Source organism: Schistocerca americana, chromosome X, assembly GCF_021461395.2.
Source record: "Schistocerca americana isolate TAMUIC-IGC-003095 chromosome X, iqSchAmer2.1, whole genome shotgun sequence".
Lineage (NCBI taxonomy): Eukaryota > Metazoa > Arthropoda > Insecta > Orthoptera > Acrididae > Schistocerca > Schistocerca americana.
Genome location: NC_060130.1, coordinates 993,731,023 through 993,756,754, shown reverse-complemented (window position 1 = coordinate 993,756,754; position 25,732 = coordinate 993,731,023). Strand labels below are relative to the sequence as shown.

The window sequence follows — 25,732 nt, the reverse complement described above, 5'->3', positions numbered from 1 at the left end:
CAGGAGTGGAGTTGGATTCAGGGCAGGTGTGCTGGGGAATGGGGACGAGGTCGCCTTGAAGGGAGGAGAGGAACCGATGCCACCGCCGTAACTGGGCGGCGGAACGACTATGGATGTTGAGGTCGGCGGCGATCACGTAGGAGGAGAAGGTACGGTCAATGTGGGAGAGGAAGTCAAAAGGAATAGGGGCGTTAGGGCAGACATAGATGCTGGCGCAGTTGATGGTAAGGCCAGGGAAGAAGAAACTAAGGATCAGGTGTTCGGTGGGGTCGGGAAGGTGAGGTTGGAGCCGAACTGGGATCTGGCGGTGGTGACCAATGGCAACTCTGCCACGCGCTATCGGGAAGGGATTGTCGGAGCGGTGAAGGAGGTAGGGCGAGGTGTGTAGGTTATGAGTGCTGAGCATTAGCTTACATATGCAGAGGCTCCGCCTACTTCCTCTCACACTACTTCACAACTGCCAATCAGCGTTCATAATATGACGCTATCGTCAAAGTATAAAAGTACGAAATACACTAATAACATAAAATTGATTCATTTAAAATGTCTGATTAACAGATAGTTAGTATGTGTAAAACTTGTTTATATTTTAGATAAAAACGGTAAACTACGATGTGTAATAGCTGTGCCCTCTATGGGCAACCTTAATACTATTACAGTGTCAGTTAAATCAAAGATGTAAAACTCCTTGGAGTTGTGGTATATATCGATTATACTGAGTCGCTTACATCACAATTGCATCTTTGATGGCTGTTGCAGAATCGTGTTACTTCAACTGTAGTTTTCACAGTGACATTCTTTATAACAGTAGGATAGCAGCGAAGAGTACGCTGCTCGCTATGTATGTCTGAATAATCTCCAACCCAGCAATATATCTCTGCGTACCGTGTCGATGTAGTTAACATAGAATTCGTAACCTGCACCATACAAATTCGCCCCTTTTACATCATTCGTACATATACCGTGAAGACAGACAGCGTGGGCACATGCACCGTAGGTATACTCACGGCACTAGATATTTCTCGTGAGGTCGGGTTGTCATCCACTTCCAGTGCCTGACCAGAGCGCCCTCAGTGGATCGAAGTCACTCTCAGAACTGTTGTACAAAGACGGGATCGTTTGTGCTTGGCACAAACGCGTAACTGTTTCTGGACCCGACCTGCTTGCTTGATTGCTTTTCTACACACATCTCCAGACTCTGGGATTACAAGAACACATGTATTTTCACATGTTTTGCCATAATATTATACTATTTACATGATGCATCTAGATATTAAGCACATAGCAGTATCCTACCGTTCGCTCGCGCAACATAACTCCTAAGATATAGACTGGAAGTTATTTCTCTACAAACCCGAAACTTTAGAAACGTGGAGTGTGCTGTAAACCACTGAGTAACTAGAAACTTATCCCGTCTGCAAAGACCCTTACGTGAGAACTCGAAATAAAAAGAGGAAACTGATATTTCCACTCGCGAATACCGATGTCGGTGATGTAACAGATTCCAAATCATCCCTATAATTTACAAACTCAACTAAGGTGTTTCTCATGTCTAGAGAACCAGCAAACATTTCTTCTTCCTGTCTTTCACCTGCTAGATGCACACACCACAATCGATGTTCTCTCAACTAAATAAAGACGCGAAATGTGAAGAAGCAGCCAACCGAACAATTTACACGGGAGGGAATAATGGCCCAGTGCACACACACAAAAAAAAAAAAAAAAAATGGTTCAAATGGCTCTGAGCACTATGGGACTTAACAGCTGAGGGCATCAGTCCCCTAGAACTTAAAACTACTTAAACCCAACTAATCTAAAGACAGCACACACACCCATGCCCGAGGCAGGACTTGAACCTGCGACTGTAGCGGTCGCGCAGTTCCAGACTGAAGTGCCTAGAACCGCTCGGCCACTCCAGCCGGCTAGTGCACACACATGTCCATGTTGAATCTTCTCAGATTTCCACGAGATCAAGAAAGCTAACCAACACATAGTAAGTATTAGTTCGCTGTTCGACCATCTAGAGGACAACACGGTTAAGTCAGCTACATTCCTACACTCCCAACAGACCTCTCCATTCAGACAGCTCCTGCCATTAATGGGAAACGTGAATCATTACCGCCGCAGGACACAGGTGCTGCGTGCCAAGCACCCCCAGGCAGAATTATCCTAGGAAATCGGTCACATATATATATGATATGTTACGATCAAAGTCTCAATTGAACGACATTCGACAATGAGCGAAGTATCAGACATACACCCTGCTGATGGTTGTGGCTCTGGAAATAGAAATATCCGTACCATTCTTATGACTTGACATACTCTTCCCTTTGCTATCACAGTATTTCAAATCAGATCCATACCTTCCTTACAACTGGAAGTAGTCATTCCCTCTGCGCATGTCGGAACACAAATACATACTTTATAAGCCTGATGCTCATGGCGAATCTATCATGCACCCCCTACTACTAAGTATAATACACTGCCAATAAATGATTGCCCGCGATACGAAATAATACTGACTGAGAATCAACGGTGGGTGGACATGTCTCGTAAGTTTTTCTTGCGAGCGGTACCACTGTTTCTTAGAAAGAGAGGCGTAATCGTCTTAAAAACAGCGAGATGTTGAGAAACACAACCATATTACCATCACAAGCGGTCTTGGTTCTACAGATGCATACAAGTATCTATGTTAAAAGCTGTACTGGCTTTATAAATCGGGGTATGGCATTACCTCTCAATGAAGTGGTTTCTTTCCACACAAATACCATGACACTGAATACAGAAATTAATCGTCGGAGTGTATCAGACCGACAGCGCGGTTACACGTCGCCGAAGGTGCAACCTCATAATAAAATTACTGAATTTTGAAAGTGATTCGGCTAAGGAGCGTGATATGCAACCGGTATTTACGAATCTCTCACGCCGCCTCCGCTGGATATTTCTCCAGTATTTGTAACACATTCTGCCTCGATGGTATGTCAGAGGTTGGGTGATATATCGACTGGGTTATAGCAGTGATGGGATGGCGAGGCGCGGCGACTCGAGAACACCGAGAATTCCTCGAGCCTCTAGTTCTCAAGCAATTCTCGAGAAGCTCACGAGAAACGGCTCGGCGGCGTGTGCCGCTGCGCGCCAGTTGGCTGCGACAACACACGCCGCGCCGCTGTTCTGTGAATTGAATGCCGCCGCTAGACAAACACGCTAGCTGCTCGCTGTGCTCGTAACTAGTATGTCTCAGGTTTCATTCGAGTAAAGTTGTTATTCAGATCAATATGGACACTCGAAAACGAACATCACGGTGCTGGCAATACTTTACAGAGGATGGAGATAACGTAGCTTGCAACATTTGTCCTAAAAATCTCCGTAATGTATCAAAAATACAACGGGCATGATTAGACATCTTAAACTGCACAATTTATCGAGCAATAAAACAGCGATACCGTGGATACAGAGGTTCATTCTTCCGACAGTGCGAGGCAGACAAAATATCCAGGTACGTATGGTACAAAAGGTGAATTCCGTGCAAAAGTTCGGATAGTATCCGAAGCGGTCCGCCACGTTTAAACATTAATTTTTTAATCGTACTCCGATAACATACAACATATCCCAAAATCAAACCTATACTATCCTAGCTTTTGCACGATACGATATGTAATTTTAATGGACTAGTTGTCGAACATAACGTATGCACTAGTGGCCATGATAACAGACGATTCTCTACCGCTTTCAATCGTCGAGGACACTGGTTTTCGACGTTTTCTTTCACTGTTGGACCCACTATACTCGATACCAAATCTAAAAAAATTGAGCCTCACGATTCAGGACTATTACCATAAACAGAAAGAGGCTGTGAACTTGGCTGTGGAAGACTCTACTTGTGTTTCTTTAACGACCGATATTTGGGCCTCACTCAATAGTGAGGCATATATTGCTGTAACTGGTCATTTCATTAACACTAACTGGTGCCTGAAAGCTTTAGCTCTCGAGACATTCCGTTTCCCGGAAAAGCATACAGCGAAATATTAGTGAGGCGTTAGATAACGTGATTTCAAAATGGAACATTGAAAACAAAGTTGTAAGCATCACAACTGACAACGCGAGTAACATGACGGCAACCGTACAACTCACAGTGGCAACATAGATATGCAACATGTGCCTTGTTTAGCACACACCATCAATTTAGTTGTGAAAAGTTCTTTGAACAGCAACAGTGAGCACTGCATAATGTGGGAAAAGGCCAGAAAAACTGTTAGCTATTTTAAAACAAGTTGAAATGCTAATGAAAAACTCTATGAGATCCAGGATCTAATGAAAAAACCTGTTCACAAATTGATTCAGGAAACCGAAACCCGATGGAACAGTACGTTTTATATGCTACAACGTGTAGTGGAGCAAAAGGAATGCATTGCAGCCTGTTTATCATCTTTGTATTCAGGTGTAGAGAACCTCACAGCTGACGAGTGGCGAATTTTGAGCGAATGTTTGTGTGTACTGGAGCCATTTGTAGTGGTAACAAGTGAAATCTCAACTGAAAACTATACCTCTTTTTAAAGCTATTCCAGTAATCAGACTGCTATTCCTAACCGTATGCAATGGGAAGTGGGCTACCACGACAGTGCAAGAGCTACAGCAACATATGCACAACTCACTAATAGCCTGGCTAGGATTAATAGAAGCAAACAAAGTACATGCCGTTGCCACAGTTCTCGACCCAAGATTCAAAACCTTACCATTTACGAATACCATTCATTCAAAACATGCCGTTGCGAGTCTGATTGCAGAGTGCACAAACGTGGTAGAGACCGTACGATCTACTCATTCGCCTGCTAAGGACACTAGCCACGAGTACCATTTCGTACAAAACGCCAGTAGTTCCTTATGGACTTCTTTCGATGAAGAGGTTTCCAATAAAAATCTAATGAAAATCGGTTGTGATAGCATAGACCTGGAGGTACAACGATATTTGGAAGACCCGTACCTACACCGCACGGATAATCCTTTACACTAATGGAAAAAAAATGAAAACAGTTACCCAGGTCTAGCTGTCGTGGCAAAAAAATATCTTGCAATACCTGCAACTTCTGTTCCCAGTGAAAGAATATTTTCGAAAACAGGACTACTTATAAACAAACAAAGAAGCAGACTAAAAGGCCAATTGGTTAATAAAATCATATTTCTAAACAAAAATCGATGGCAGTGCAGCAATGGGATGTAAAAACGCCTGCTGCTGAACGACTTTTGTTTCTTTTCTTTCTTCAGTAAGTAAACGCATGTACGCAGTTTCTGTATATAAAAGGCTATAGCACTTCTCTTTTACGTTTAAGCATGCATGCATACATGCAGAATGTACAATGTAATTTATTTTGTAAGAATAAAGCTTCTGTGTCATGCGAATTCTGTGCTTTGTTTTGAACAACAATTCTATGATTTTTGTCTTATGAGACATATACTAATACTTCAGTACACAATAATAACGGTAGTACAGTTGATATCAATCATAGAATTTCAAAGTTTTCTGTGCACGTACGCACAACCACTGCGGCTCAGTGCTTCGTGTACTGAAGGTTTGCGCAATTTCTCAGAGAGCGCAGCACTGTCAACTTCTCGAGTGTACCCGAGGCATTCTCGAGAAATTGCCTTCGCGTCGCGCGTTTCTCGAGCGCGATCATAGCCCATCCCTAGGTTACAGGCGATGGTAGAGTGCGAAGGCTCACAAATAGTAGTATATGATGTACTGATTGAGGTCGTAAGAAATGTATTCTAGTGTTTCAGATCTCTAGTGCTACACTTTAGGGAGAAACGCTGTCTGGGATTTGGAATCAAGTCTTTCCATTGAAGCACATAACTGCGTTGGATCCTATGGAGAAGTCCTTTAATGATTACAGCCACTAATGAATCATATTTCTGGCACTCTCATATCTTGAAATGAGTCACCTTTCAAGAACCTATCTGCTACAATAAAATTCCAGCCTCGTTTTAGGTAGTCCCTATGCATCTTTTAACTGCTGCATTTCTGCAGGTTTACGCTTGTGATCGTTCCAATTTAAGTTGGAACTGAGTAGGAGTCGGAAAAACTATGTCTACCACCTTCTGCAACCCATGTAGAAACAGGCTAACCTCCATTACTGCGACAGGACTGTGTTTTGACCATTCAATGGAAACGGGAACTGGGAGAAGGAAGAGGATTTTTGCTACTGCACTGTGATGTGTCCCCAAACTACATACAAGTACTACAGATCCGCGCCCATTCACATCTATCTCCCCAACATGCTATCTTCGCTATTCTGTACCATCCAACAGAGAAAAATTACGAACTATAAAAGCTCCACTAACTTCATCCAATAGAGAACTCAGTAAGAATTTTACCGATTCTCTCTTCTCCCATATATCGAAAACAAATACCGCATGCATCCTGGCATCGAGCACATGAGACGAGCCTATTAAATATACATGCATTGATCAACTGCACAGACTAGTTTAAAGTTTCATCACCTATACTGTAGGAGGATGATTGTGTCCCGCAGACTATACTGTAAGTCACAAGAGACACTCCCTGTGACCCTGTCTTGATGTTTGAAACATTGTTTTTTTCTGCTGTTATACGCTTTGTACACTGCCACACATTTTGTTTTTCCGCCACGACTTCGAAGTCTGTGCCAGGTTCTAAACTGCCATTAACACATTCTGATCCATGTCCTCTCGCAGAAAACCACACTCCTGGAAATGGAAAAAAGAACACATTGACACCGGTGTGTCAGACCCACCATACTTGCTCCGGACACTGCGAAAGGGCTGTAGAAGCAATGATCACACGCACGGCACAGCGGACACACCAGGAACCGCGGTGTTGGCCGTCGAATGGCGCTAGCTGCGCAGCATTTGTGCACCGCCGCCGTCAGTGTCAGCCAGTTTGCCGTGGCATACGGAGCTCCATCGCAGTCTTTAACACTGGTAGCATGCCGCGACAGCGTGGACGTGAACCGTATGTGCAGTTGACGGACTTTGAGCGAGGGCGTATAGTGGGCATGCGGCAGGCCGGGTGGACGTACCGCCGAATTGCTCAACACGTGGGGCGTGAGGTCTCCACAGTACATCGATGTTGTCGCCAGTGGTCGGCGGAAGGTGCACGTGCCCGTCGACCTGGGACCGGACCGCAGCGACGCACGGATGCACGCCAAGACCGTAGGATCCTACGCAGTGCCGTAGGGGACCGCACCGCCACTTCCCAGCAAATTAGGGACACTGTTGCTCCTGGGGTATCGGCGAGGACCATTCGCAACCGTCTCCATGAAGCTGGGCTACGGTCCCGCACACCGTTAGGCCGTCTTCCGCTCACGCCCCAACATCGTGCAGCCCGCCTCCAGTGGTGTCGCGACAGGCGTGAATGGAGGGACGAATGGAGACGTGTCGTCTTCAGCGATGAGAGTCGCTTCTGCCTTGGTGCCAATGATGGTCGTATGCGTGTTTGGCGCCGTGCAGGTGAGCGCCACAATCAGGACTGCATACGACCGAGGCACACAGGGCCAACACCCGGCATCATGGTGTGGGGAGCGATCTCCTACACTGGCCGTACACCACTGGTGATCGTCGAGGGGACACTGAATAGTGCACGGTACATCCAAACCGTCATCGAACCCATCGTTCTACCATTCCTAGACCGGCAAGGGAACTTGCTGTTCCAACAGGACAATGCACGTCCGCATGTATCCCGTGCCACCCAACGTGCTCTAGAAGGTGTAAGTCAACTACCCTCGCCAGCAAGATCTCCGGATCTGTCCCCCATTGAGCATGTTTGGGACTGGATGAAGCGTCGTCTCACGTGGTCTGCACGTCCAGCACGAACGCTGGTCCAACTGAGGCGCCAGGTGGAAATGGCATAGCAAGCCGTTCCACAGGACTACATCCAGCATCTCTACGATCGTCTCCATGGGAGAATAGCAGCCTGCATTGCTGCGAAAGGTGGATATACACTGTACTAGTGCCGACATTGTGCATGCTCTGTTGCCTGTGTCTATGTGCCTGTGGTTCTGTCAGTGTGATCATGTGATGTATCTGACCCCAGGAATGTGTCAATAAAGTTTCCCCTTCCTGGGACAATGAATTCACGGTGTTCTTATTTCAATTTCCAGGAGTGTAGATGTCGCATGGTGTATAATCATGTTGTTACTACTGCTACCATAACACACCACACACACACTGGATGATTTTAAATAAAAGTTAGTTACAACATATGGAAACTGGAAGAGTTTTGCTGTGTTGTGGAGAGTTTCCAAACTACTGTCCAAGGTGATTGACGAGCTCTACATTTAAACTCAGCTGTCACAGTACAAAATATCTGATGGCTCTGCGTCTGTTTTGACTGATTCCTCGTACTGCAATTATGACGCGGTCACTGTTTTGGTGCTAGCCACCCCCAGAAGTTGTTACACTCCCACAAAACTCTTTCTCCAAAAGAGAAAGTGCATTACAATAGTTTAAGGGATGGGTGACAAGGAAGAATACGCCAGAAATGGCGTTCAAAAGCATGTGAAATTCGAAAAGTGTACCAGAAAATGGTGGGAGGGCATAACCAATTACTTAATTTGGTATCAAAGGCGGGACAATAGTTAAAGAAAATAGGAGCGACACGGAAAACCACCTAACAGAACAATACGTTAAGTGCTGACAAAGGGCCGAACATTAGGTTAAGACACCCTGAGTACAGTGTCAAACATTATGTTATGTAAAATGTTTGACCAATGTAATTACTTTTTACAAGACCTACATGTTTCCAAACAGCAGAGAATGATGAGCAAGAGAAATCCAACCCCCGCAAACTGAATTTTTTATAGATAAACAATATACCCTAGAATTTCCTGATATGAGATCCTTCCTCTCCACCAATTTCCATATATTCCATACACTGCCTTGAATCCCCTAAATTGTTGAAATAAACAATATTCCATACATTGCCTAAATTATTTAAACAATATTCCATACACAACAATCGATTTCCTTCCAAATGACCAATCAACTGAGTCTTTTTCCTGCCAATTTCTGGGAGGGAGGGTGGGAGGGGAGGGGGTTTACCAGAGGGGAGAGGTTAATTAATTGATGAATTTAATTACAGAGTCAATCAAACTGATAAGAGTGAGAGGGGCTATTCTAATAACTCAGACCTGAAAGTGTACCTGTAGCAGGGAGAGGGAGGGGGTGAGATACTGGTTTCCTGAGTGGGGAGGATGGTGGGGAAACAATAGGTTAAGTGCCTGTCAATCAAAAGGAAGGATCCTTGTAGCAGAACAATAGGTTAAGGACCTGTCAATCAAAGGAGAGCAATAGGTTAAGTACCTGTCAATCAAAGGAGAACAATAGATTTGCCCCTGAGTGCATACCCGCCCCTGATGTAGGCAACCCGCACTAACAAATTGACGGAAACGAACTTTGTCCCACTACTGACTGCTACCTACGGATTATGGCCGGAGGAACCCTGAAAGCAACGCCACCATATTGAATAATGGTTTTAGTGCAGCCACAGGACATCTTGTTACGACTCAAAGAGTGCACAATAGGCTGCATGATGCGCAACTTCACTTCCAACGTCCATGGCGAGGACCATCTTTGCAACCACGACACCATGTAGCATGGTACAGATGTGTGCAACAACATGCCGAATGGACCTCTTGGGATTGGCATGATGTTCTCTTCGCCGACGAATGTCGCATGTGCCTTCAGCCAGACAATCGTCGGAGACGTGTTTGGAGACAACCTGGTGAGGCTGAACGCCTTAGACACAATGCCCAGTGAGTGCAGCGAGCTGGAGGTTGCCTGCTGTTTTGGGGTGGCTTTATGTGGGGCCGACATACGCCGCTGGTGGTCATGGAAGGCGCCGTCACGGCTTTATGATGCGTGAATGCCATCCATAGTGCCACCATATCAGCAGCATATTGGCGAGGCATTCGCCCTCATGGACGACAATTCGTGCCCCCCTTGTGCATGTCTTGTGAATGACGTCCTTCAGGATATCGAAATCGCTCGACTAGAGAGGCCACCATGTTCTACAGACATGAACCCTATCGAACATGCCAGGGATACCAGAATGAGATTTTCACTCTGCAGCGGAGTGTGCACTGATATGAAACTTCCTGGCAGATTAAAACTGTGTGCCGGACCGAGATTCGAACTCGGAACCTTTGCCTTTCGCGGGCAAATACTCTACCATCTGAGCTACCCAAGCACAACTCACACCCTGTCCTCACAGCTTTATTTCTGCCAGTACCTCGTCTCCTACTTTCCAAACCTCACAGAAGCTCTCCTGCGAACCTTTCCACGAAAGGCAAAGGTCTTCAGTTTGAGTTTCGGTCCGGCACACAGTTTTAATCTGCCATGAAGTTTCATACCTGGGATAGATTGAAAAGTGCTGTTTATGGGCGACGTGACCCACTAACCGCTCTGAGAGATCTATGCCGAATCCCCGTTGAGGAGTAGGACAATCTGGACCAACAGCGCCTTGATGAACTTGTGGATAGTATGCCACGACAAATACAGACATGCATCAATAGAACAGGACGTGCTACTGGGTATTAGAGGTACCGCTGTGTACAGCAATCTGGACCACCACCTCTGAAGGTCTCGCTGTATGGTGGTACAAAATGTAATTTGTGGTTTTCATGGGCAATAAAACGGGCGGAAACGATGTTTATGTTGATCTCTAATCCAATTTTCTGTATAGGTTCAGGAAATCTCGGAACCGAGCCGATGCAAAACTTTTTTTAATGTGTGTAGAACTTGACAGGGACTCCATTTGGTCCTGTTCTGACACAACAGAAGTTCACGCCTGACACTGTTTGACCGCCGCTGGCCGTACGCTCCACTATTTCTGGCTCTGAGCACTATGGGACTTAACTTCTGAGGTCCTCAGTCCCCTAGAAATTAGAACTACTTAAACCTAACTAACCTAAGGACATCACACACAGCCGGCCGGAGTGGCCGAACGGTTCTAGGCGTTACAGTCTGGAACCGCGCGACCGCTACGGTCGCAATTTCGAATCCTGCCTCGGGCATGGATGTGTGTGATGTCCTTAGGTTAGTTAGGTTTAAGTAGTTCTAAGTTCTAAGCGACTGATGACCTCAGCAGTTAAGTCCCATAGTGCTCAGAGCCATTTGAACCATTTGAACGTCACACACATCCATGTCCGAGGCAGGATTCGAACCTGCGACCGTAGCGGTCGTTCGGTTCCAGACTATAGCGCCTAGAACCGTTCGGCCACCCCGGCCGGCTACGCCCCACTATGTTTAGTACAGTATATACTGCAATACCTCATACCTCATAGCAACAAATAGACCGGAACTTTTCGACTCCGTGAATGTAGAAGAGGGTATCAGTGATCATAAGTCAGTGGTTGCATCAATGACTACAAGTGTAATAAGAAATGCCAAGAAAGGAAGGAAAATATATTTGCTTCACAAGAGTGATAGGGCACAAATCGCAGAATATCTGAGTGACCACCATCAAACGTTCATTTCTGAGGAAGAGGATGTGGAACAAAAATGGAAAAAATTCAGAAACATCGTCCAGTACGCCTTAGATAAGTTCGTACCGACTAAGGTCCAAAGCGAGGGGAAAGATCCACCGTGGTATAACAATCATGTACGAAAGGTACTACGGAAACAAAGAAAGCTTCATCATAGGTTTAAGAGTAGTCGAATCATAGCTGATAAGGAAAAGCTGAACGAAGCGAAAAAGAGCGTAAAGAGAGCAATGAGAGAAGCATTCAACGAATTCGAACATAAAACATTGGCAAACAATCTAAACAAGTACCCTAAAAAGTTTTGGTCATATGTAAAATCGGTAAGCGGATCTAAATCCCCTATTCAGTCACTCGTTGACCACGATGGCACCGAAACAGAGGACGACCGAAGAAAGGCAGAAATACTGAATTCAGTGTTCCGAAACTGTTTCACTGCGGAAAATCGTAACACGGTCCCTGACTTCAGCCGTCGCACGGACGCCAAAATGGAAAATATTGAAATAAACGATATCGGAATTGAAAAACAACTGCTATCACTTAGTAGCGGAAAAGCATCCGGACCAGACGAGATACCCTTAAGATTCTACAGTGATTATGCTAAAGAACTTGCCCCCTTTCTATCAGCAATTTATCGTAGATCGCTGGAAGAACGTAAAGTACCTAGCGACTGGAAGAAAGCGCAGGTCGTTCCCATTTTCAAGAAGGGTCATAAATCAGATGCGAATAATTATAGGCCTATTTCGCTTACGTCAATCTGTTGTAGAATAATGGAACATGTTTTGTGTTCTCGTATTATGACGTTCTTAGATAATACAAATCTCCTTCATCATAACCAACATGGATTCCGCAAACAGAGATCATGTGAAACTCAGCTCGCCCTATTTGCCCAAGAAATTCACAGTGCCGTAGACACTGGCGAGCAGATTGATGCCGTATTCCTGGACTTCAGGAAGGCATTTGATACGGTTCCGCACTTACGTTTAGTGAAAAAAATACGAGCTTACGGAATATCGGACCAGGTTTGTGATTGGATTCAGGATTTCCTAGAAGAAAGAACACAACATGTCATTCTTAACGGTTCAAAATCTGCAGATGTAGAGGTAATTTCGGGAGTACCGCAGGGAAGCGTGATAGGACCTTTATTGTTTACAATATACACAAATGACTTAGTTGACAACATCGGTAGCTCCGTGAGGCTATTTGCAGATGACACGGTTGTCTACAAGAAAGTAGCAACATCAGAAGACTCGTACGTACTCCAGGAGGACCTGCAGAGGATTAATGCATGGTGCGACAGCTGGCAGCTTTCCCTAAACGTAGATAAATGTAATATAATGCGCATACATAGGGGCAGAAATCCATTCCAGTACGATTATGCCATAGGTGGTAAATCATTGGAAGCGGTAACGACCGTAAAATACTTAGGAGTTACTATCCGGAGCGATCTGAAGTGGAATGATCACATAAAACAAATAGTGGGAAAAGCAGGCGCCAGGTTGAGATTCATAGGAAGAATTCTAAGAAAATGTGACTCATCGACGAAAGAAGTAGCTTACAAAACGCTTGTTCGTCCGATTCTTGAGTATTGCTCATCAGTATGGGACCCTTACCAGGTTGGATTAATAGAAGAGATAGACATGATCCAGCGAAAAGCAGCGCGATTCGTCATGGGGACATTTAGTCAGCGCGAGAGCGTTACGGAGATGCTGAACAAGCTCCAGTGGCGGACACTTCAAGAAAGGCGTTACGCAATACGGAGAGGTTTATTATCGAAATTACGAGAGAGCACATTCCGGGAAGAGATGGGCAACATATTACTACCGCCCACATATATCTCGCGTAATGATCACAACGAAAAGATCCGAGAAATTAGAGCAAATACGGAGACTTACAAGCAGTCGTTCTTCCCACGCACAATTCGTGAATGGAACAGGGAAGGGGGGATCAGATAGTGGTACAATAAGTACCCTCCGCCACACACCGTAAGGTGGCTCGCGGAGTATAGATGTAGATGTAGATGTAATATGTATTTCTTGACTGAGCTGACGACGGTGTTCAAAGTTTTGAACTTTTTTGCAGCTTAAAGCATTTTCCACAGCATTCGTGTTGACTGCCATGTTCCTCATCGCAGCAGCAGTATGGCTACTGAATGATGGCAGCATGCAGCAGAATTCAACATTTCGATGTTCGTTTTTCTCGTTTCTGTTCCGGTTCTTAGCACGTCCACGAGTGTCTAGACACTGATAGTGATGCCACCTACAGCCGTAACATACAGATAAAACCTCTTGGTGCTTTGAGGCAGGCCATGTGATAATATTTTGCTGTAGTAGTTACTGAAGGCTTCATACGTACTTTGCCATCCACGTACACAACTCTGTTTCAAATACATCTGCCTATCTGCTTTTTATGCTTTGTTTTTTTACCTCTTTATTATATGCACATTCTTAAGAATGGTCGTGATATTTTCTGCTTACTAAGAGGGGCCTGTCCAATCTATAATTATTCTGCTCGTTTGACTGTTCATGTAAATTTGAATCACAGCTCTTATGCATATTATAATAATATTAGCTCAAGTCTTAGAAATACGTTAATGTCCTCGTTATCTATTTTACTGATCATGCTTAGTTTTCTACTAACTTTTCCCTTGTATCTTCATGATCATTGTTACTGCAACTGTTTCGTGGTCACTGATCCCAGTCTCTCTAGGTGAACTCTCTCAAAAAGGTCTGGTCTGTTTGTTACCCACAAGTCTAGTTTCGGACATTACAATTAAGTTGACTATTTATGATTATGTTCTTATCTCCAACTACACATTCTTATACCTTATTTTCACCTTTTAAGGTATCTTGGAAACGATTTCCCTTTCGATTTAAAATAGTTGACTTGTATCACACATGGTGAAGGCATTGTTTTTCTCTTTGGATGGGAAGCTATTCCTGAAGACAGCAGAGATGACCAAATCGGCTTTGACTGAGAGCATGAAGCATGAAAAATTACGTTAACCGTGCGAGCTTTCTAACAACTACGCACCCTCTGACTCAGAGGTGAAATATTAAAAGTTTTGGCTGGTTTCGTTGTCTAGGGGCTGGGATACGTAATTGCCGCATTACAGGCCAAATACTGCTGAGTCTATAGTATATGATAAGAATACACACATAAATCGAATGGTTGAAGGTTTCTATCACAAGGCAATAGCGAATTATGAAAGTAACATAGTAATTTATAAATGAAACATTGCAATTAAATAAAATCTGCAGGTACTAACTTAACGACTTTAAATGATGAGTACGATAGTAGAAGTACTTTTGAGAATGCGGTGTATTTCTGCAAAACACTTATTGGTGTCAATGGTCCAGCAGTTAAATTAAATATAAGTTGAATAACAGGAAAACAATAGACTCCTACAGCACGTAATTAGTTATGAACAACAACACAGCTCGCGAGATATTCACTTCTAAAACGCACACTACGTCTTCACTGTAGAAGCCTCGGAAATCACACAAGAGCACCGGTCGACACTTGGAAATATTACTATCTCTCGCGCCCACGGGCAAACTGCTCCATTCCACGTCTTTCCGCCGACTGCGCGTCCGTCGCGCTGTACTGTCCGCGCACAGCACCCACTCCCGTGTTCTGTGCGACTCCTCCTCGCGCCGCACCGTTCCGAACTCCCTGTTTCCTGTACCATCGTGCCCAGAACTCCCTCGCTTCCTCTGCGGAAACCATGCTCTCCTCCCACTCCGAAATATTTCCATCTCTCGCGCCCACGGGCAAACTGCTCCATTCCACGTCTTTCCGCCAACTGCGCGTCCGTCGCGCTGTACTGTCCGCGCCCAGCACCCGCTCCCGTGTTCTGTGCGACTCCTCCTCGCTCCGCACCATTCTGAACTCCCCGTTTCCTGTACCATCCTGCCCAGAACTCCCTCGCGTCCTCTCCGGAAACCACGCTCTCCTCCCACTCCAAAATATTTCTATCTCTCGCGCCCACGGGCAAACTGGTCCATTCCACATTTTTCCGCCGACTGCGCGTCCGTCGCGCTGTACTGTCCGCGCCCAGCACCCGCTCCCGTGTTCTGTCCAACTCCTCCTCGCGCTACACCGTTCCAAACTCCCCGTTTCCTGTACCATCCTGGCCAGAACTCCCTCGCGTCCTCTCCGGAAACCATGCTCTCCTCCCACTCCGAAATATTTCTATCTCTCGCGCCCACTGGCAAACTGCTCCATTCCACGTCTTTCCGCCGACCGCGCGACCGTCGCGCTGTACTGTCCGCGCCCAGCACCCGCTCCCGTGTTCTGTGCGACTCCTCCTCGCGCCGCACCGTTCCAAACTCCCCGTTTCCTGTACCATCCTGCCCAGAACTCCCTCGCGTCCTCTCCGGAAACCATGCTCTCCTCCCACTTCCATCCAGTCTCACCATTCACGAGCTCTGTGATTGGCTAGAGCGCTCCCGCCATATCTTCAAGCGAACACAAATTCTCAAACGTAAGGAAACACATTCGAAGTACTGGATTTACATTTAAATAACTTGAAATTAAATAAATATTCCTACGGCTTTACCATAAACACGCTCTCACACACATTATTAAATACATAAACAACTTATGAAACGTCCCCTTTGAACAATTATACATGACTGTGCTTAAACTGACACACAATATTTTGTTAGCGCAACGCAATCTGACTTCCAAAATTCCCTACAAAAGAATGGCCCTGACTAACATTAAACTACACCTTTCACAAATCACTTACCTCACAAAAATCTTCGCTGCTCAAGCTACTGCAATACAGCGAGCGCCACTACTGCCAGCTAAATAAAAGATTCAAACTATGGAAGGCACTAACTACTGATAGGGATAGTTAGCAAATGAAAGATATTAATAGAGAACAAACAATGTATTTACCTTGATATCATCATATATAAATATAGCAGTTCATGACAAATTTCAAAACTCCCCCATCTCTCTCCCCCATCCACCACTGCTGGCGGCTCACCTCCAACTGCGCAACGCTACGCGCTGTTCACATCCAGCTGCCGCTGCCCAACACTACAATGGCAGACAACAATGCAAACTAGAACAGACTGCGCACAGCACAGCCAGTGATTTTCATACAGAGGTGGCGTTACCAATAAAAAAACCTAAACAGCCTACTTACAAACTTAAATAAATATACATCAAAGGAATAGCAACAATAGGTAGGCCAGTAGCTTAATGTCTCTGTGCTTTCTAAACACAGTAAATACTTAACCAATTTCTCCATGAATAGTATACATCAGATATAAACAAAGACATAGATGAATAAATATATTCATAAGCATGCTGCTACCGTTTTTCCGTGTAACTGTGGAGTACTTATGGCCTGACGCGATCGGTAGTAATTGGTCAATTTGACATCCAATAACTCATGTACTATTCAAGTTACATGCCTTTTATTCATACCAATTTAGGTGTACACTAATAGCTTTCTAAAGACACGTCGATCGACGAACACGGATGAAGCGTTTAAATTTTAGAAATTCGTTGCTGGGTGTTACTTGTATAATTTACTGTCAGATACTAAGCTTTAAACTAATAAAGATATTGAAAATCTGATTACACCATCATAATCGTCGTGCAGATAATAGTAATGTACATGTTTCTTTTTGAGGTATCACTATTCATCTGGCTACTATTAATTTCTATACGAACTGTGAAATGTCTGCCATTAAGGTTTCACAAAGTCCGCCATCTTTGGCCCTCCCGGCGCACAGCGTCACCGAGGAATTCCCAGCCACGTGCTCGATGGACCGGCCTTTGTGCGGCATCACGAGGTTTTTAAGCTACCGTTCAGCACCAAGACCCGCTGAAAGGCCCCGAGCTCGGCCACGCCAACTCAGAACTTAGAATATTTTCAGGGCGCCACAACTCGCCCATTACCTCACAACTCCTTCAGCAATACTGCAGTAGGTACGCAAAGGTGACTCGATAGTCCCATCTCATCCAAAATTCTGCGCCAGAAAACTACCCTTACTTTCCAGGAGGATGCCTGTACTGGAGGTGGAGAAAGATAAACTACTGTTAGTGTTTCCTGAATGACAGCAGCTTATGTGCGTAGATTAATACAATTAGGGGATCCATCGAAAAATCCTTAAACGCCCTGGAGAGAATATTATCTCTCGGACACGTTCGACCCCAACTGCTAACTATTACTACAGGAAGAGGAACAAGGCCGTCCCATCAAAAAATACATTAGTGATAAGAAGAGTATCACTCAGGTTCGGTACCGGTAAACATCTCGAAACCAGTAACTACTGAGCAACGTCGCAACAACATTGTTTGTTGGAATTTCTGGCATGTCGAACACCTGGCAAGGCAGAGGCTGGTCAGCCACAAATGGAGGTAGGAAACGCTTTTGTAGCATCCCAAAGTGTTGTTCCACGACCGTAGATTCGCTTTCGGGCAAGGAAGTTGTACGTAGATTAAGTCATGTTCGTCCACGAATATAAAAAAAACATAGATAAGATCGAATTTGTGGGTTCACCTTGATGCAAAACTCTTGCTTGTTGTACCTACGCCACAGCTTATGTAAATTTGCACTGTGACAGTTACTGAACTACACGAAATAAAATGTCGTAACTTCCGAACGGTTTGCGTTAGGACATTCAAACTACAAGGCAGGTCGTGGAGCATGATTGGATTTAGTATGTGCATTATTGTTTATTTTAGCGATGAAGCCCACTTTCATTTGGATGGGTTCATCAGCAAGCAAAATTGGGGCATTTGGGGGACTGAGGATCCACATTTCGCGATTGAGAAGTCTCTTCACCTTCAACGGATGACTGTTGGTATGCAATGTCAAAAAATGGCTCAACTTCTGTCATCACTCCCCTAGAACTTAGAACTACTTAAATCTAACTAACCTAAGGACATCACACACATCCATGCCCGAGACAGGATTCGAACCTGCGACCGTAGCTGTCGCGCAGTTCCAGACTGTAGCGCCTAGAACCGCTCGGCCACCCCGGCCGGCTGTGCAATGTCCATCCACGGAATAATCGCTGCGATATTCCTTGATGGCACCGTGCCTACCGAACAGTACGTGAAGGTTTTGGAAGATGGTTTCATTCGCATTATCCAAAGTGATTCTGATTTCGATAAGATGTGATTCATGCAAGACGGAGCTTGACCCCATCGAAAACAGCCACTCAGGAGCTCATCGACTGCATCGATGTTCCGACGCTTCAGTTGGTCGTCTACGCCACATCGTCACCAATGATGGCAAGGCATGTCGAACATGTCAGAATCAAAATCCTAATTCCTGTAGTGACGTTTACATGTTAAATATAGTGTGTGCACGGCGTAGTTTGTACCTAATTTACGTTTTTTTCATATAGTTTAATAATTGTTAGCCTGTACAATAACAATGGGCCGTGCAGCTGCAGTGTTTGTGTAATATGAAGCATCACACTAGCAACCAAATAAATCGAGACCAGTCAAGTGGCATACTGAATGGGGAAACACTTCTTGTAAAAATTCAGTCAAATGTGAGGAATAGAAAGTGAAAACATTTGTGCTGGCGAAATAGCGCTGCAGTTAAGTTTAGATGTAAAAAACAAAGTGTTTTCCATCATAGCGGACCCACAAACACAATACTGTTTCCTGCAGACATGGACCAGGCAAGAGGTGTACACTGATTGTCGTGAGGCAGCGTCAAATAGTAAGACCGACACAAATGGAAACAGCGTGAGCATCAAAGTTTAAGAATCTTTTGTAAAAGTGTATGTTACCTTTGTTCTTTGATAGTCGAGTTTAGTTCTATGTTTGTGTTGTTCCGCGTCAATGTCGGCAGGCAAATTTCATTGCACAATTTACAGTTGACATATCCGGCCAGGGCAACGTCGTCGTCGATTGTTTTTCTCGCGATTGTGCATCGTTTGCAGCCATTGATTGGGACGCCCTAGCTGTTGGTCAGGATTTGGATCTCTTGCTTCTTCAATGTCAGCAGGATCCATCATCAAGTGATTTTCATCTTGAACTCCTTCCTACGTAATGTTCTCGCCGAAAGGTATGGTGTGACACGCCTTGCAATAACGTTAAATGGGTCGCCCTATTTTTGACATTTTTCACAACTTGTCTCATTCGGGCATTAAAGGTAGCGCTAAATTAGTGGCTAATTCGGTCGTTTGGGCCGGGCTGCTAAGGGATTGTCGGCAGTGGGCGAAGTATTATCACAGATGTCAATCTTCAAAAATTTTCTCGCCATGTTTCTGTTCCTATCTCTCCTTTCACCTCCCCTTCAGGGAGATTTTCATACATACTTGGATACTGCAGGCTCCCCCCCCCCCCCCCCCCCTCGTAGCTTCCACTACCTAGTGACAATGACAATAATAAATAGATTCACAAGGTAGCCTGAGACTGTTCCGGTCGCAGATATATCTGCTCCCATCGTCGCCCAGGCTTTGTTTTCACGATTTGGCATCCCTCAGATTATTACTGCTGACAGAGATAGGCAATTTGAGTGCCTTTTGTTTGACGAGATAATGTGTCTGTGCTGATGTAGTCACTTTCGTATCCCACCAGTCGGGATGGCAGAGCGCCTACACTGTACTTTGAAGGCGGCCCTGACGCGCTATTCTGTTTCTTGGTCTGACGCCACCTAGCCCTTCGTACAGCTGTAAAAGAGGATATTGGGTGCTCTTCGGCCCAGCTTGTATACGGAAAGATGCAGAGGGTCCCAGGTGAATTTCTTTTGCCCCGTCCCTCTTCCTGACCTTCATATCGGAGACTTTGAACTCTTCTTACATGAGCTGCAATGGCATATGCAGTTTCTTTCGTCTCAGAACCCTGTGCGTCACGGCACAAAAACTATTTGCCTGTCACAAAGATTTATGTACATACACTTTTGTCTGGCTGAGGGACAGGCTGTCAAGCCTCCGCTCTTCCCGTTATATAGGGGCCCTTTTAAAGTCTTACACCGTTAGGACAAGACCTTCGTCCTACATGTAAACGGACATTGAGATACTGAAGCGATCCCGAGGGTGCCACAAGTGCCTCGGTCAGTCTCAGCCCCTCCTACTTCCCCTATTGCAAATCCACCCGTCATTTTTTCGCGGGCTGTTAGGCACATCTCTCGCCGCTCTCCGCACATTCAGGGGCTCCTGGTTTTTCTCGCAGACCTCATCCACGTAATGTGAAGTGCCTCGATTCAAATCGAAGAACATTTGTTTTTCCAAGCTTCGTCCCTCAGAACATAAAAATAAGGCGAGCTGATGTGGCGACGTCAGATAATAAGACCAACACAAGTCGAAGCAGTGTGAGCATTAAAATTTAAGGTGCTTTTGTAAAGGTGTACGTTATCTTTGTTCTTTGATAGTCGAGTTTGGTTCTATGTTTGCGTTGTGCTGTTGATTTTATACAAGTGTTCAGTTTATGCGTATTAATTGTAAAAATAAAGTGTAAAGGGCATTCACATCCAGCGTATATCCTTTTAATGAAGAGGAAATCATAAATTTCCCACAGTCGTGTAACACTCGCGGGACATCACAGAGGCTCCAGCATACATCTCAGCTAAAGAGAGCCTTGCAAACAGAAATGGGACACAGATTAACTTCATAGTTTCCTCAGTCGTCTTCGTGACAGTGACATCTAAGGACATAGACTAATGTATTCCCTTGTGTGCAGCACACCACCGTAGTTTCCGAACGAAATGGGCTGCAAATCATCATGCACGTAGGTATACTGAAATTCCTTGGTTTGTTCTCTGACGAGACGCGATTTAGTGCCGCACATGACAACCAAATCCCTTACTCCTGAAGAGAGCAAACATCAACGCATATGTGCGCGAATCATCCCACTATCGCGATATCAGAATGATGATATGGACAGAAACAGCCTCGGTGGAAGTACACAAACCACAGGAAACATAAATCATGACAGCCAAGTGGGGATATGGACTTCACTCCTCCCAAGCATGAGTTCAACGTCTTTTACATTTGGAGCTCTGTAAAAATATCTTCATTAAGAAAGAAAATACCCTGCCTTACAGCTCTATGACGATCAACATTGTATGTATGGTTCAATTGTCTTCTTATTGTGCTCTATATTTCAGGATAATCTCGCCATCTGAAGCAGTGCACTAGCAGTCTGCTTATCTGTACAATATAACAGAAGCCATTCTTATGATATAAAAAGCAGTTGATATAGCGAAACGAATATGTCGTAAGATTTGTCTGCCTGCTCCGTTTACATCCCTATTTCCGTGTCATTTTGAAGCACGCCTTATAATTTTAAGTTTGAGAATTTTCTCACTAAACTAATGCATCAAATGAAGATCTGCCGCTTTCACTTGCTAAACTTTTTTTCAGATTTTAAGTCAAATTTAAAGCCTTTCTGTTGGTTAATCGGTTAACTATTCGTATACGACAGCAACATTCGTTCTGAATGAATTTCGCCAAATTTGAATGCTGCTGTCGTATAGTGATGTATTCTGGTATTTAAGTGTTCTGATATGACCTCACTTAATGTGTTGCAGGTTGGAGCCGGACTCGTGGCCAACTTCGCTTGCCTGGCGCCAGCCATGAGTCTCGGATTCTCAGCAGTTGCACTGCCCGTCATGAAGCAAGGGATCGGAAACCCTCCCATCACTGAGGAACAGGAGTCATGGATAGGTAACACGCTACCTGCTTCTTCCTGCTTCCTTCTAGTTTTATTCTACTTGAGGGCATTGCTTATGTTTGGGGCCCTTCGATTTTCTGCTAGACTGAAGACGTAATGCATCTTTCACAAATGCACCAATGTAGAACGCAGGATAGCAAACAAGGCAAAGAAAACGGCACAATGAAACAAAAGTTTGTTTATTTGACTTCACAGAGCTATTCCTTGCATAACTACGATACAAACATGTCTGCAACAAACTTTCACTGTGTACATTTTTTTTTTTACTGAAAATGGATGTCAAATAATGACAATCTGGCAACACAACACTCACAGGTAGACAATAATCTGTAGTCAAAACTCTATAAGAGCATTCCCAGCTACTTTTATAAACAGTTCTGTAGACTCTCCATCGTGATAGGCCCCTGCATAAATTAGCGGATAGTATAAATTTCGCCTCTGGCCATTTTTTGTGTTGTCAAGTGCGCACAAGGAAGGGTGCCGTTAATCGGTTAGGTCGACTTTGAATTCCGGTGTCTTGCTATGGAGCCATTTAATATATCATCCTCATCGATCGATATTTAGCGTATCACATCGCCAGCTCATTTCATTCCAGCAGCAAGTATTTCAGTTCGTATGACAGATAGCATCATCGATCTCTAAGATTAAAAAACCTGCAGAAAATGTTAATATCATTTGCGTAAAGGCTGCTCTTCTGGTCTAACACTGGAGGACGAATTGAGGTTTGAGATTTCTAACTTATATCACGCTTGTGAGCAGTCATTTAACACTGCAGACAAAAAATTACACAATCAAAGCCACCTAAGTGGTAAATTTCGTGATGCTTCACGCACAGATCACAACCCAACTTATAATTTCCCGTCGTATGTATCAGTATTTCTCTACAATGTTAATAAATGCAACGGCCGCTTCATAACTCAGTGCATGAAGAACTGTAGACGAACGAAACACAACAATTAGTGTCCTGTCTATAAGCACTGAGAGATACATTTCGTTTTGATGTGCTGACACGACCGTTACACTGCAGTTCCAAAGTTATAAATCTGTATAAACGTCGCTTCAAAAATTGACTTTGACTTTATGTCAACAAGACATGCATTTCTCTCGGGCTTCATTTCTCAAAAATGGTTCAAATGGCTCTGAGCACTATGGGACTTAACATCTGAAGTCATCAGTCCCCTAGAACTTAGAACTACTTAAACCTAACTAACCTAAGGACATCACACACATCCATGCCCGAGGCAGGATTCGAACCTGCGACCGTAGCAGTCGAGCGGTTCCGGACTGAAGTGGCTAGAACCGCTAGGCCACCGTGGCCGGCTTTCATTTCCCAGTTAAGCAAGATCCAACTAGTTTGACGTGAAGGTACTCCCCCATTTTAATATCTGCATTTGTGAGAGAAACGCTATGAAACCACTTTGCCCGATATCTCTTTGCTTTCCAGTAAACTTGCGGGCGATTACATAAGAAACGTGAAATATAAACATGCGCAATAAGTGTGGCGGGAATCTAACATCTCAAATTTAGGTACATCCATAAGACTATCCACGGACACAAATGTCTGCTTACCTGCAGATATATGAAACAATTCCGGAATGTTTGCCTGCCAACGTACAACCTGGAACCTGGCCACTATTTCATAGCGTCTGCGTTGGCGTGGGATGCATTGTATAGATGGAACTGATGCTGACATACTGTTATTCTTTGAGCGAGAGATTCGAGGTGCCATCAATGCACCCACAGACACGTCAAGTACAATTACCGACTGATGATGGGATCGCATAAACCAATCACCAAAGATAGTTACATCTCCTAATCTCAGGTTAATAACTTACAGTCTCTGTCTATTGGGGAGACACAATGACTAGCTCATTAAGAAATCAATGGCACAAATGTAGCGAGCGTTCCTCATAACTCGGAAATAGTAATCTTTTTGTAGATAAACTGGACACAATCCAATTGGCTGCATGAAAACCACACGCTTTATCGTGATTTTCAGAGCATCAGTGTTTGAGAAACAGTTCTCCTCCCAAATTTTTGGCGTTAGATGCAAGAAGAAAAGGAGTCCAAAATCTCCAACACTGTTTCGATTTAAGAATTGAACAGTTTAGAATTTACCACAGAGTTATATCAGTCTAAGAACCGGGGGAAGACTCTACACGATGAGGAATGTTGAAAACTTTGTTTGAAAGACAATGAGAAAAGCTACTTTTCGAAACCCTATAGAGAATATTAAAAAACTTAGACATTAATTGGCCATTTTGGGAGGAGCTTTGGAGGACACTAACATTGATCACTAAGTTTAACTTTAAATGAGTTACTATTTGTCACGCTGAATTTATAGCTCTGGAGAAGTCAAGGACTCAGCCACAATACAATAACATCATTTATACTGGCTTTGCATAATATCTTTCTCCAAAATCATAATATACCCGCCGCGCGGAGTAACCGAGTGGTCTAGGGGCCTTGTCACGGTTCGCGCGGCACCCCCCCGTCGAAGGTTCGAGTCCCCCCTCGGGCATGGGTGTGTGTGTTGTCCTTAGCGTAAGTTAGATTAAGTAGTGTGTAAGCTTAGGGACCGATGACCTCAGCAGTCTAGTCTCATAATGCCTTACCGCAAATTTCCAATTTATACATACCCATTTCACAATACGTTTCCATAGATTGTTATGAATAACCAAAGTTACTTAAAATATACTATCTAATCAACAGTATCTGTAACTTATTAGTGCACATTAAATTTACTGTCGAGATGGATAAGCACGGCAAGCTACCATTCTTGGATTTTTTGGTTGAGCGGAAGGCATTCAGTGTACCGGAAACGCAACACACACTGATCGGTACTTGAACGCCAATACGTTTCCACCACCCTGTACACAAGAAAGCTGTCCTGAACACGTTGGCTCATAGAGCCAATATTATCTCTGACCACGACCACGTACAGTCTGAATTACAGAACGTAAAACGTGTTTTCGGGGAAAATGGATAGAGCAAAAGCGACATCGCTAACGCTTTCAAGGGCCGCCGACGAAAGACACCTGGTGAATCAGCAGAAGAGGCCAAACGGACTGTATTCCTGCCATACTGTGGAGCAGCTAGCAGTAAGTTAGGACGTCTGCTGCAGAAACATGGGCTATGACCAGTGTTCCGGCCCGCCCCCAAGATATGAGATATGTTGTGCCCTATTAAAGACGACATTGCTCTTCGAGTGTCCGGTGTGTATGGTGTACCCTGTGAATGTGGCAGCATGTACATTGGACAGACAATTCGCACGGTTGCGGAGCGTTGTACTGAGCACAAGCGCCATGTAAAACAAAGGGAGCTTGACAAGTCGGCCATAGCGGAGCATTGCCTAGAAAACGGACATAAAATACGGTTCGAAAATACAAAAGTGTTGGCTCATGCGTCTACATATTGAGGCTCCGTTATGAAGGAAGAGGCCGAGATTCGTTTAAACAACAATTTCAACAGAGACCAGGGATACACACTCAGTAGGGCATGGGGACGGGAGTTGGACATCGAAAGAAAGCAGAGACAGATGCGCGACGCGGGAGCGGTAGTTTCAA

The 25,732-nt window shown here is 44.5% G+C and overlaps 1 protein-coding gene across 1 annotated transcript in view; it reads left to right on the top strand.

Moving 5' to 3' along the window:
• Positions 1-25,732, top strand: part of LOC124556434 (facilitated trehalose transporter Tret1-2 homolog) — a 203,618-nt gene that overhangs the window by 93,029 nt on the left and 84,857 nt on the right. The window contains exon 2 of the mRNA XM_047130389.1: positions 22,024-22,159. Within this exon, the coding sequence (XP_046986345.1) occupies positions 22,024-22,159 (136 nt within the window). The remainder of the gene's footprint in view (positions 1-22,023; positions 22,160-25,732) is intronic.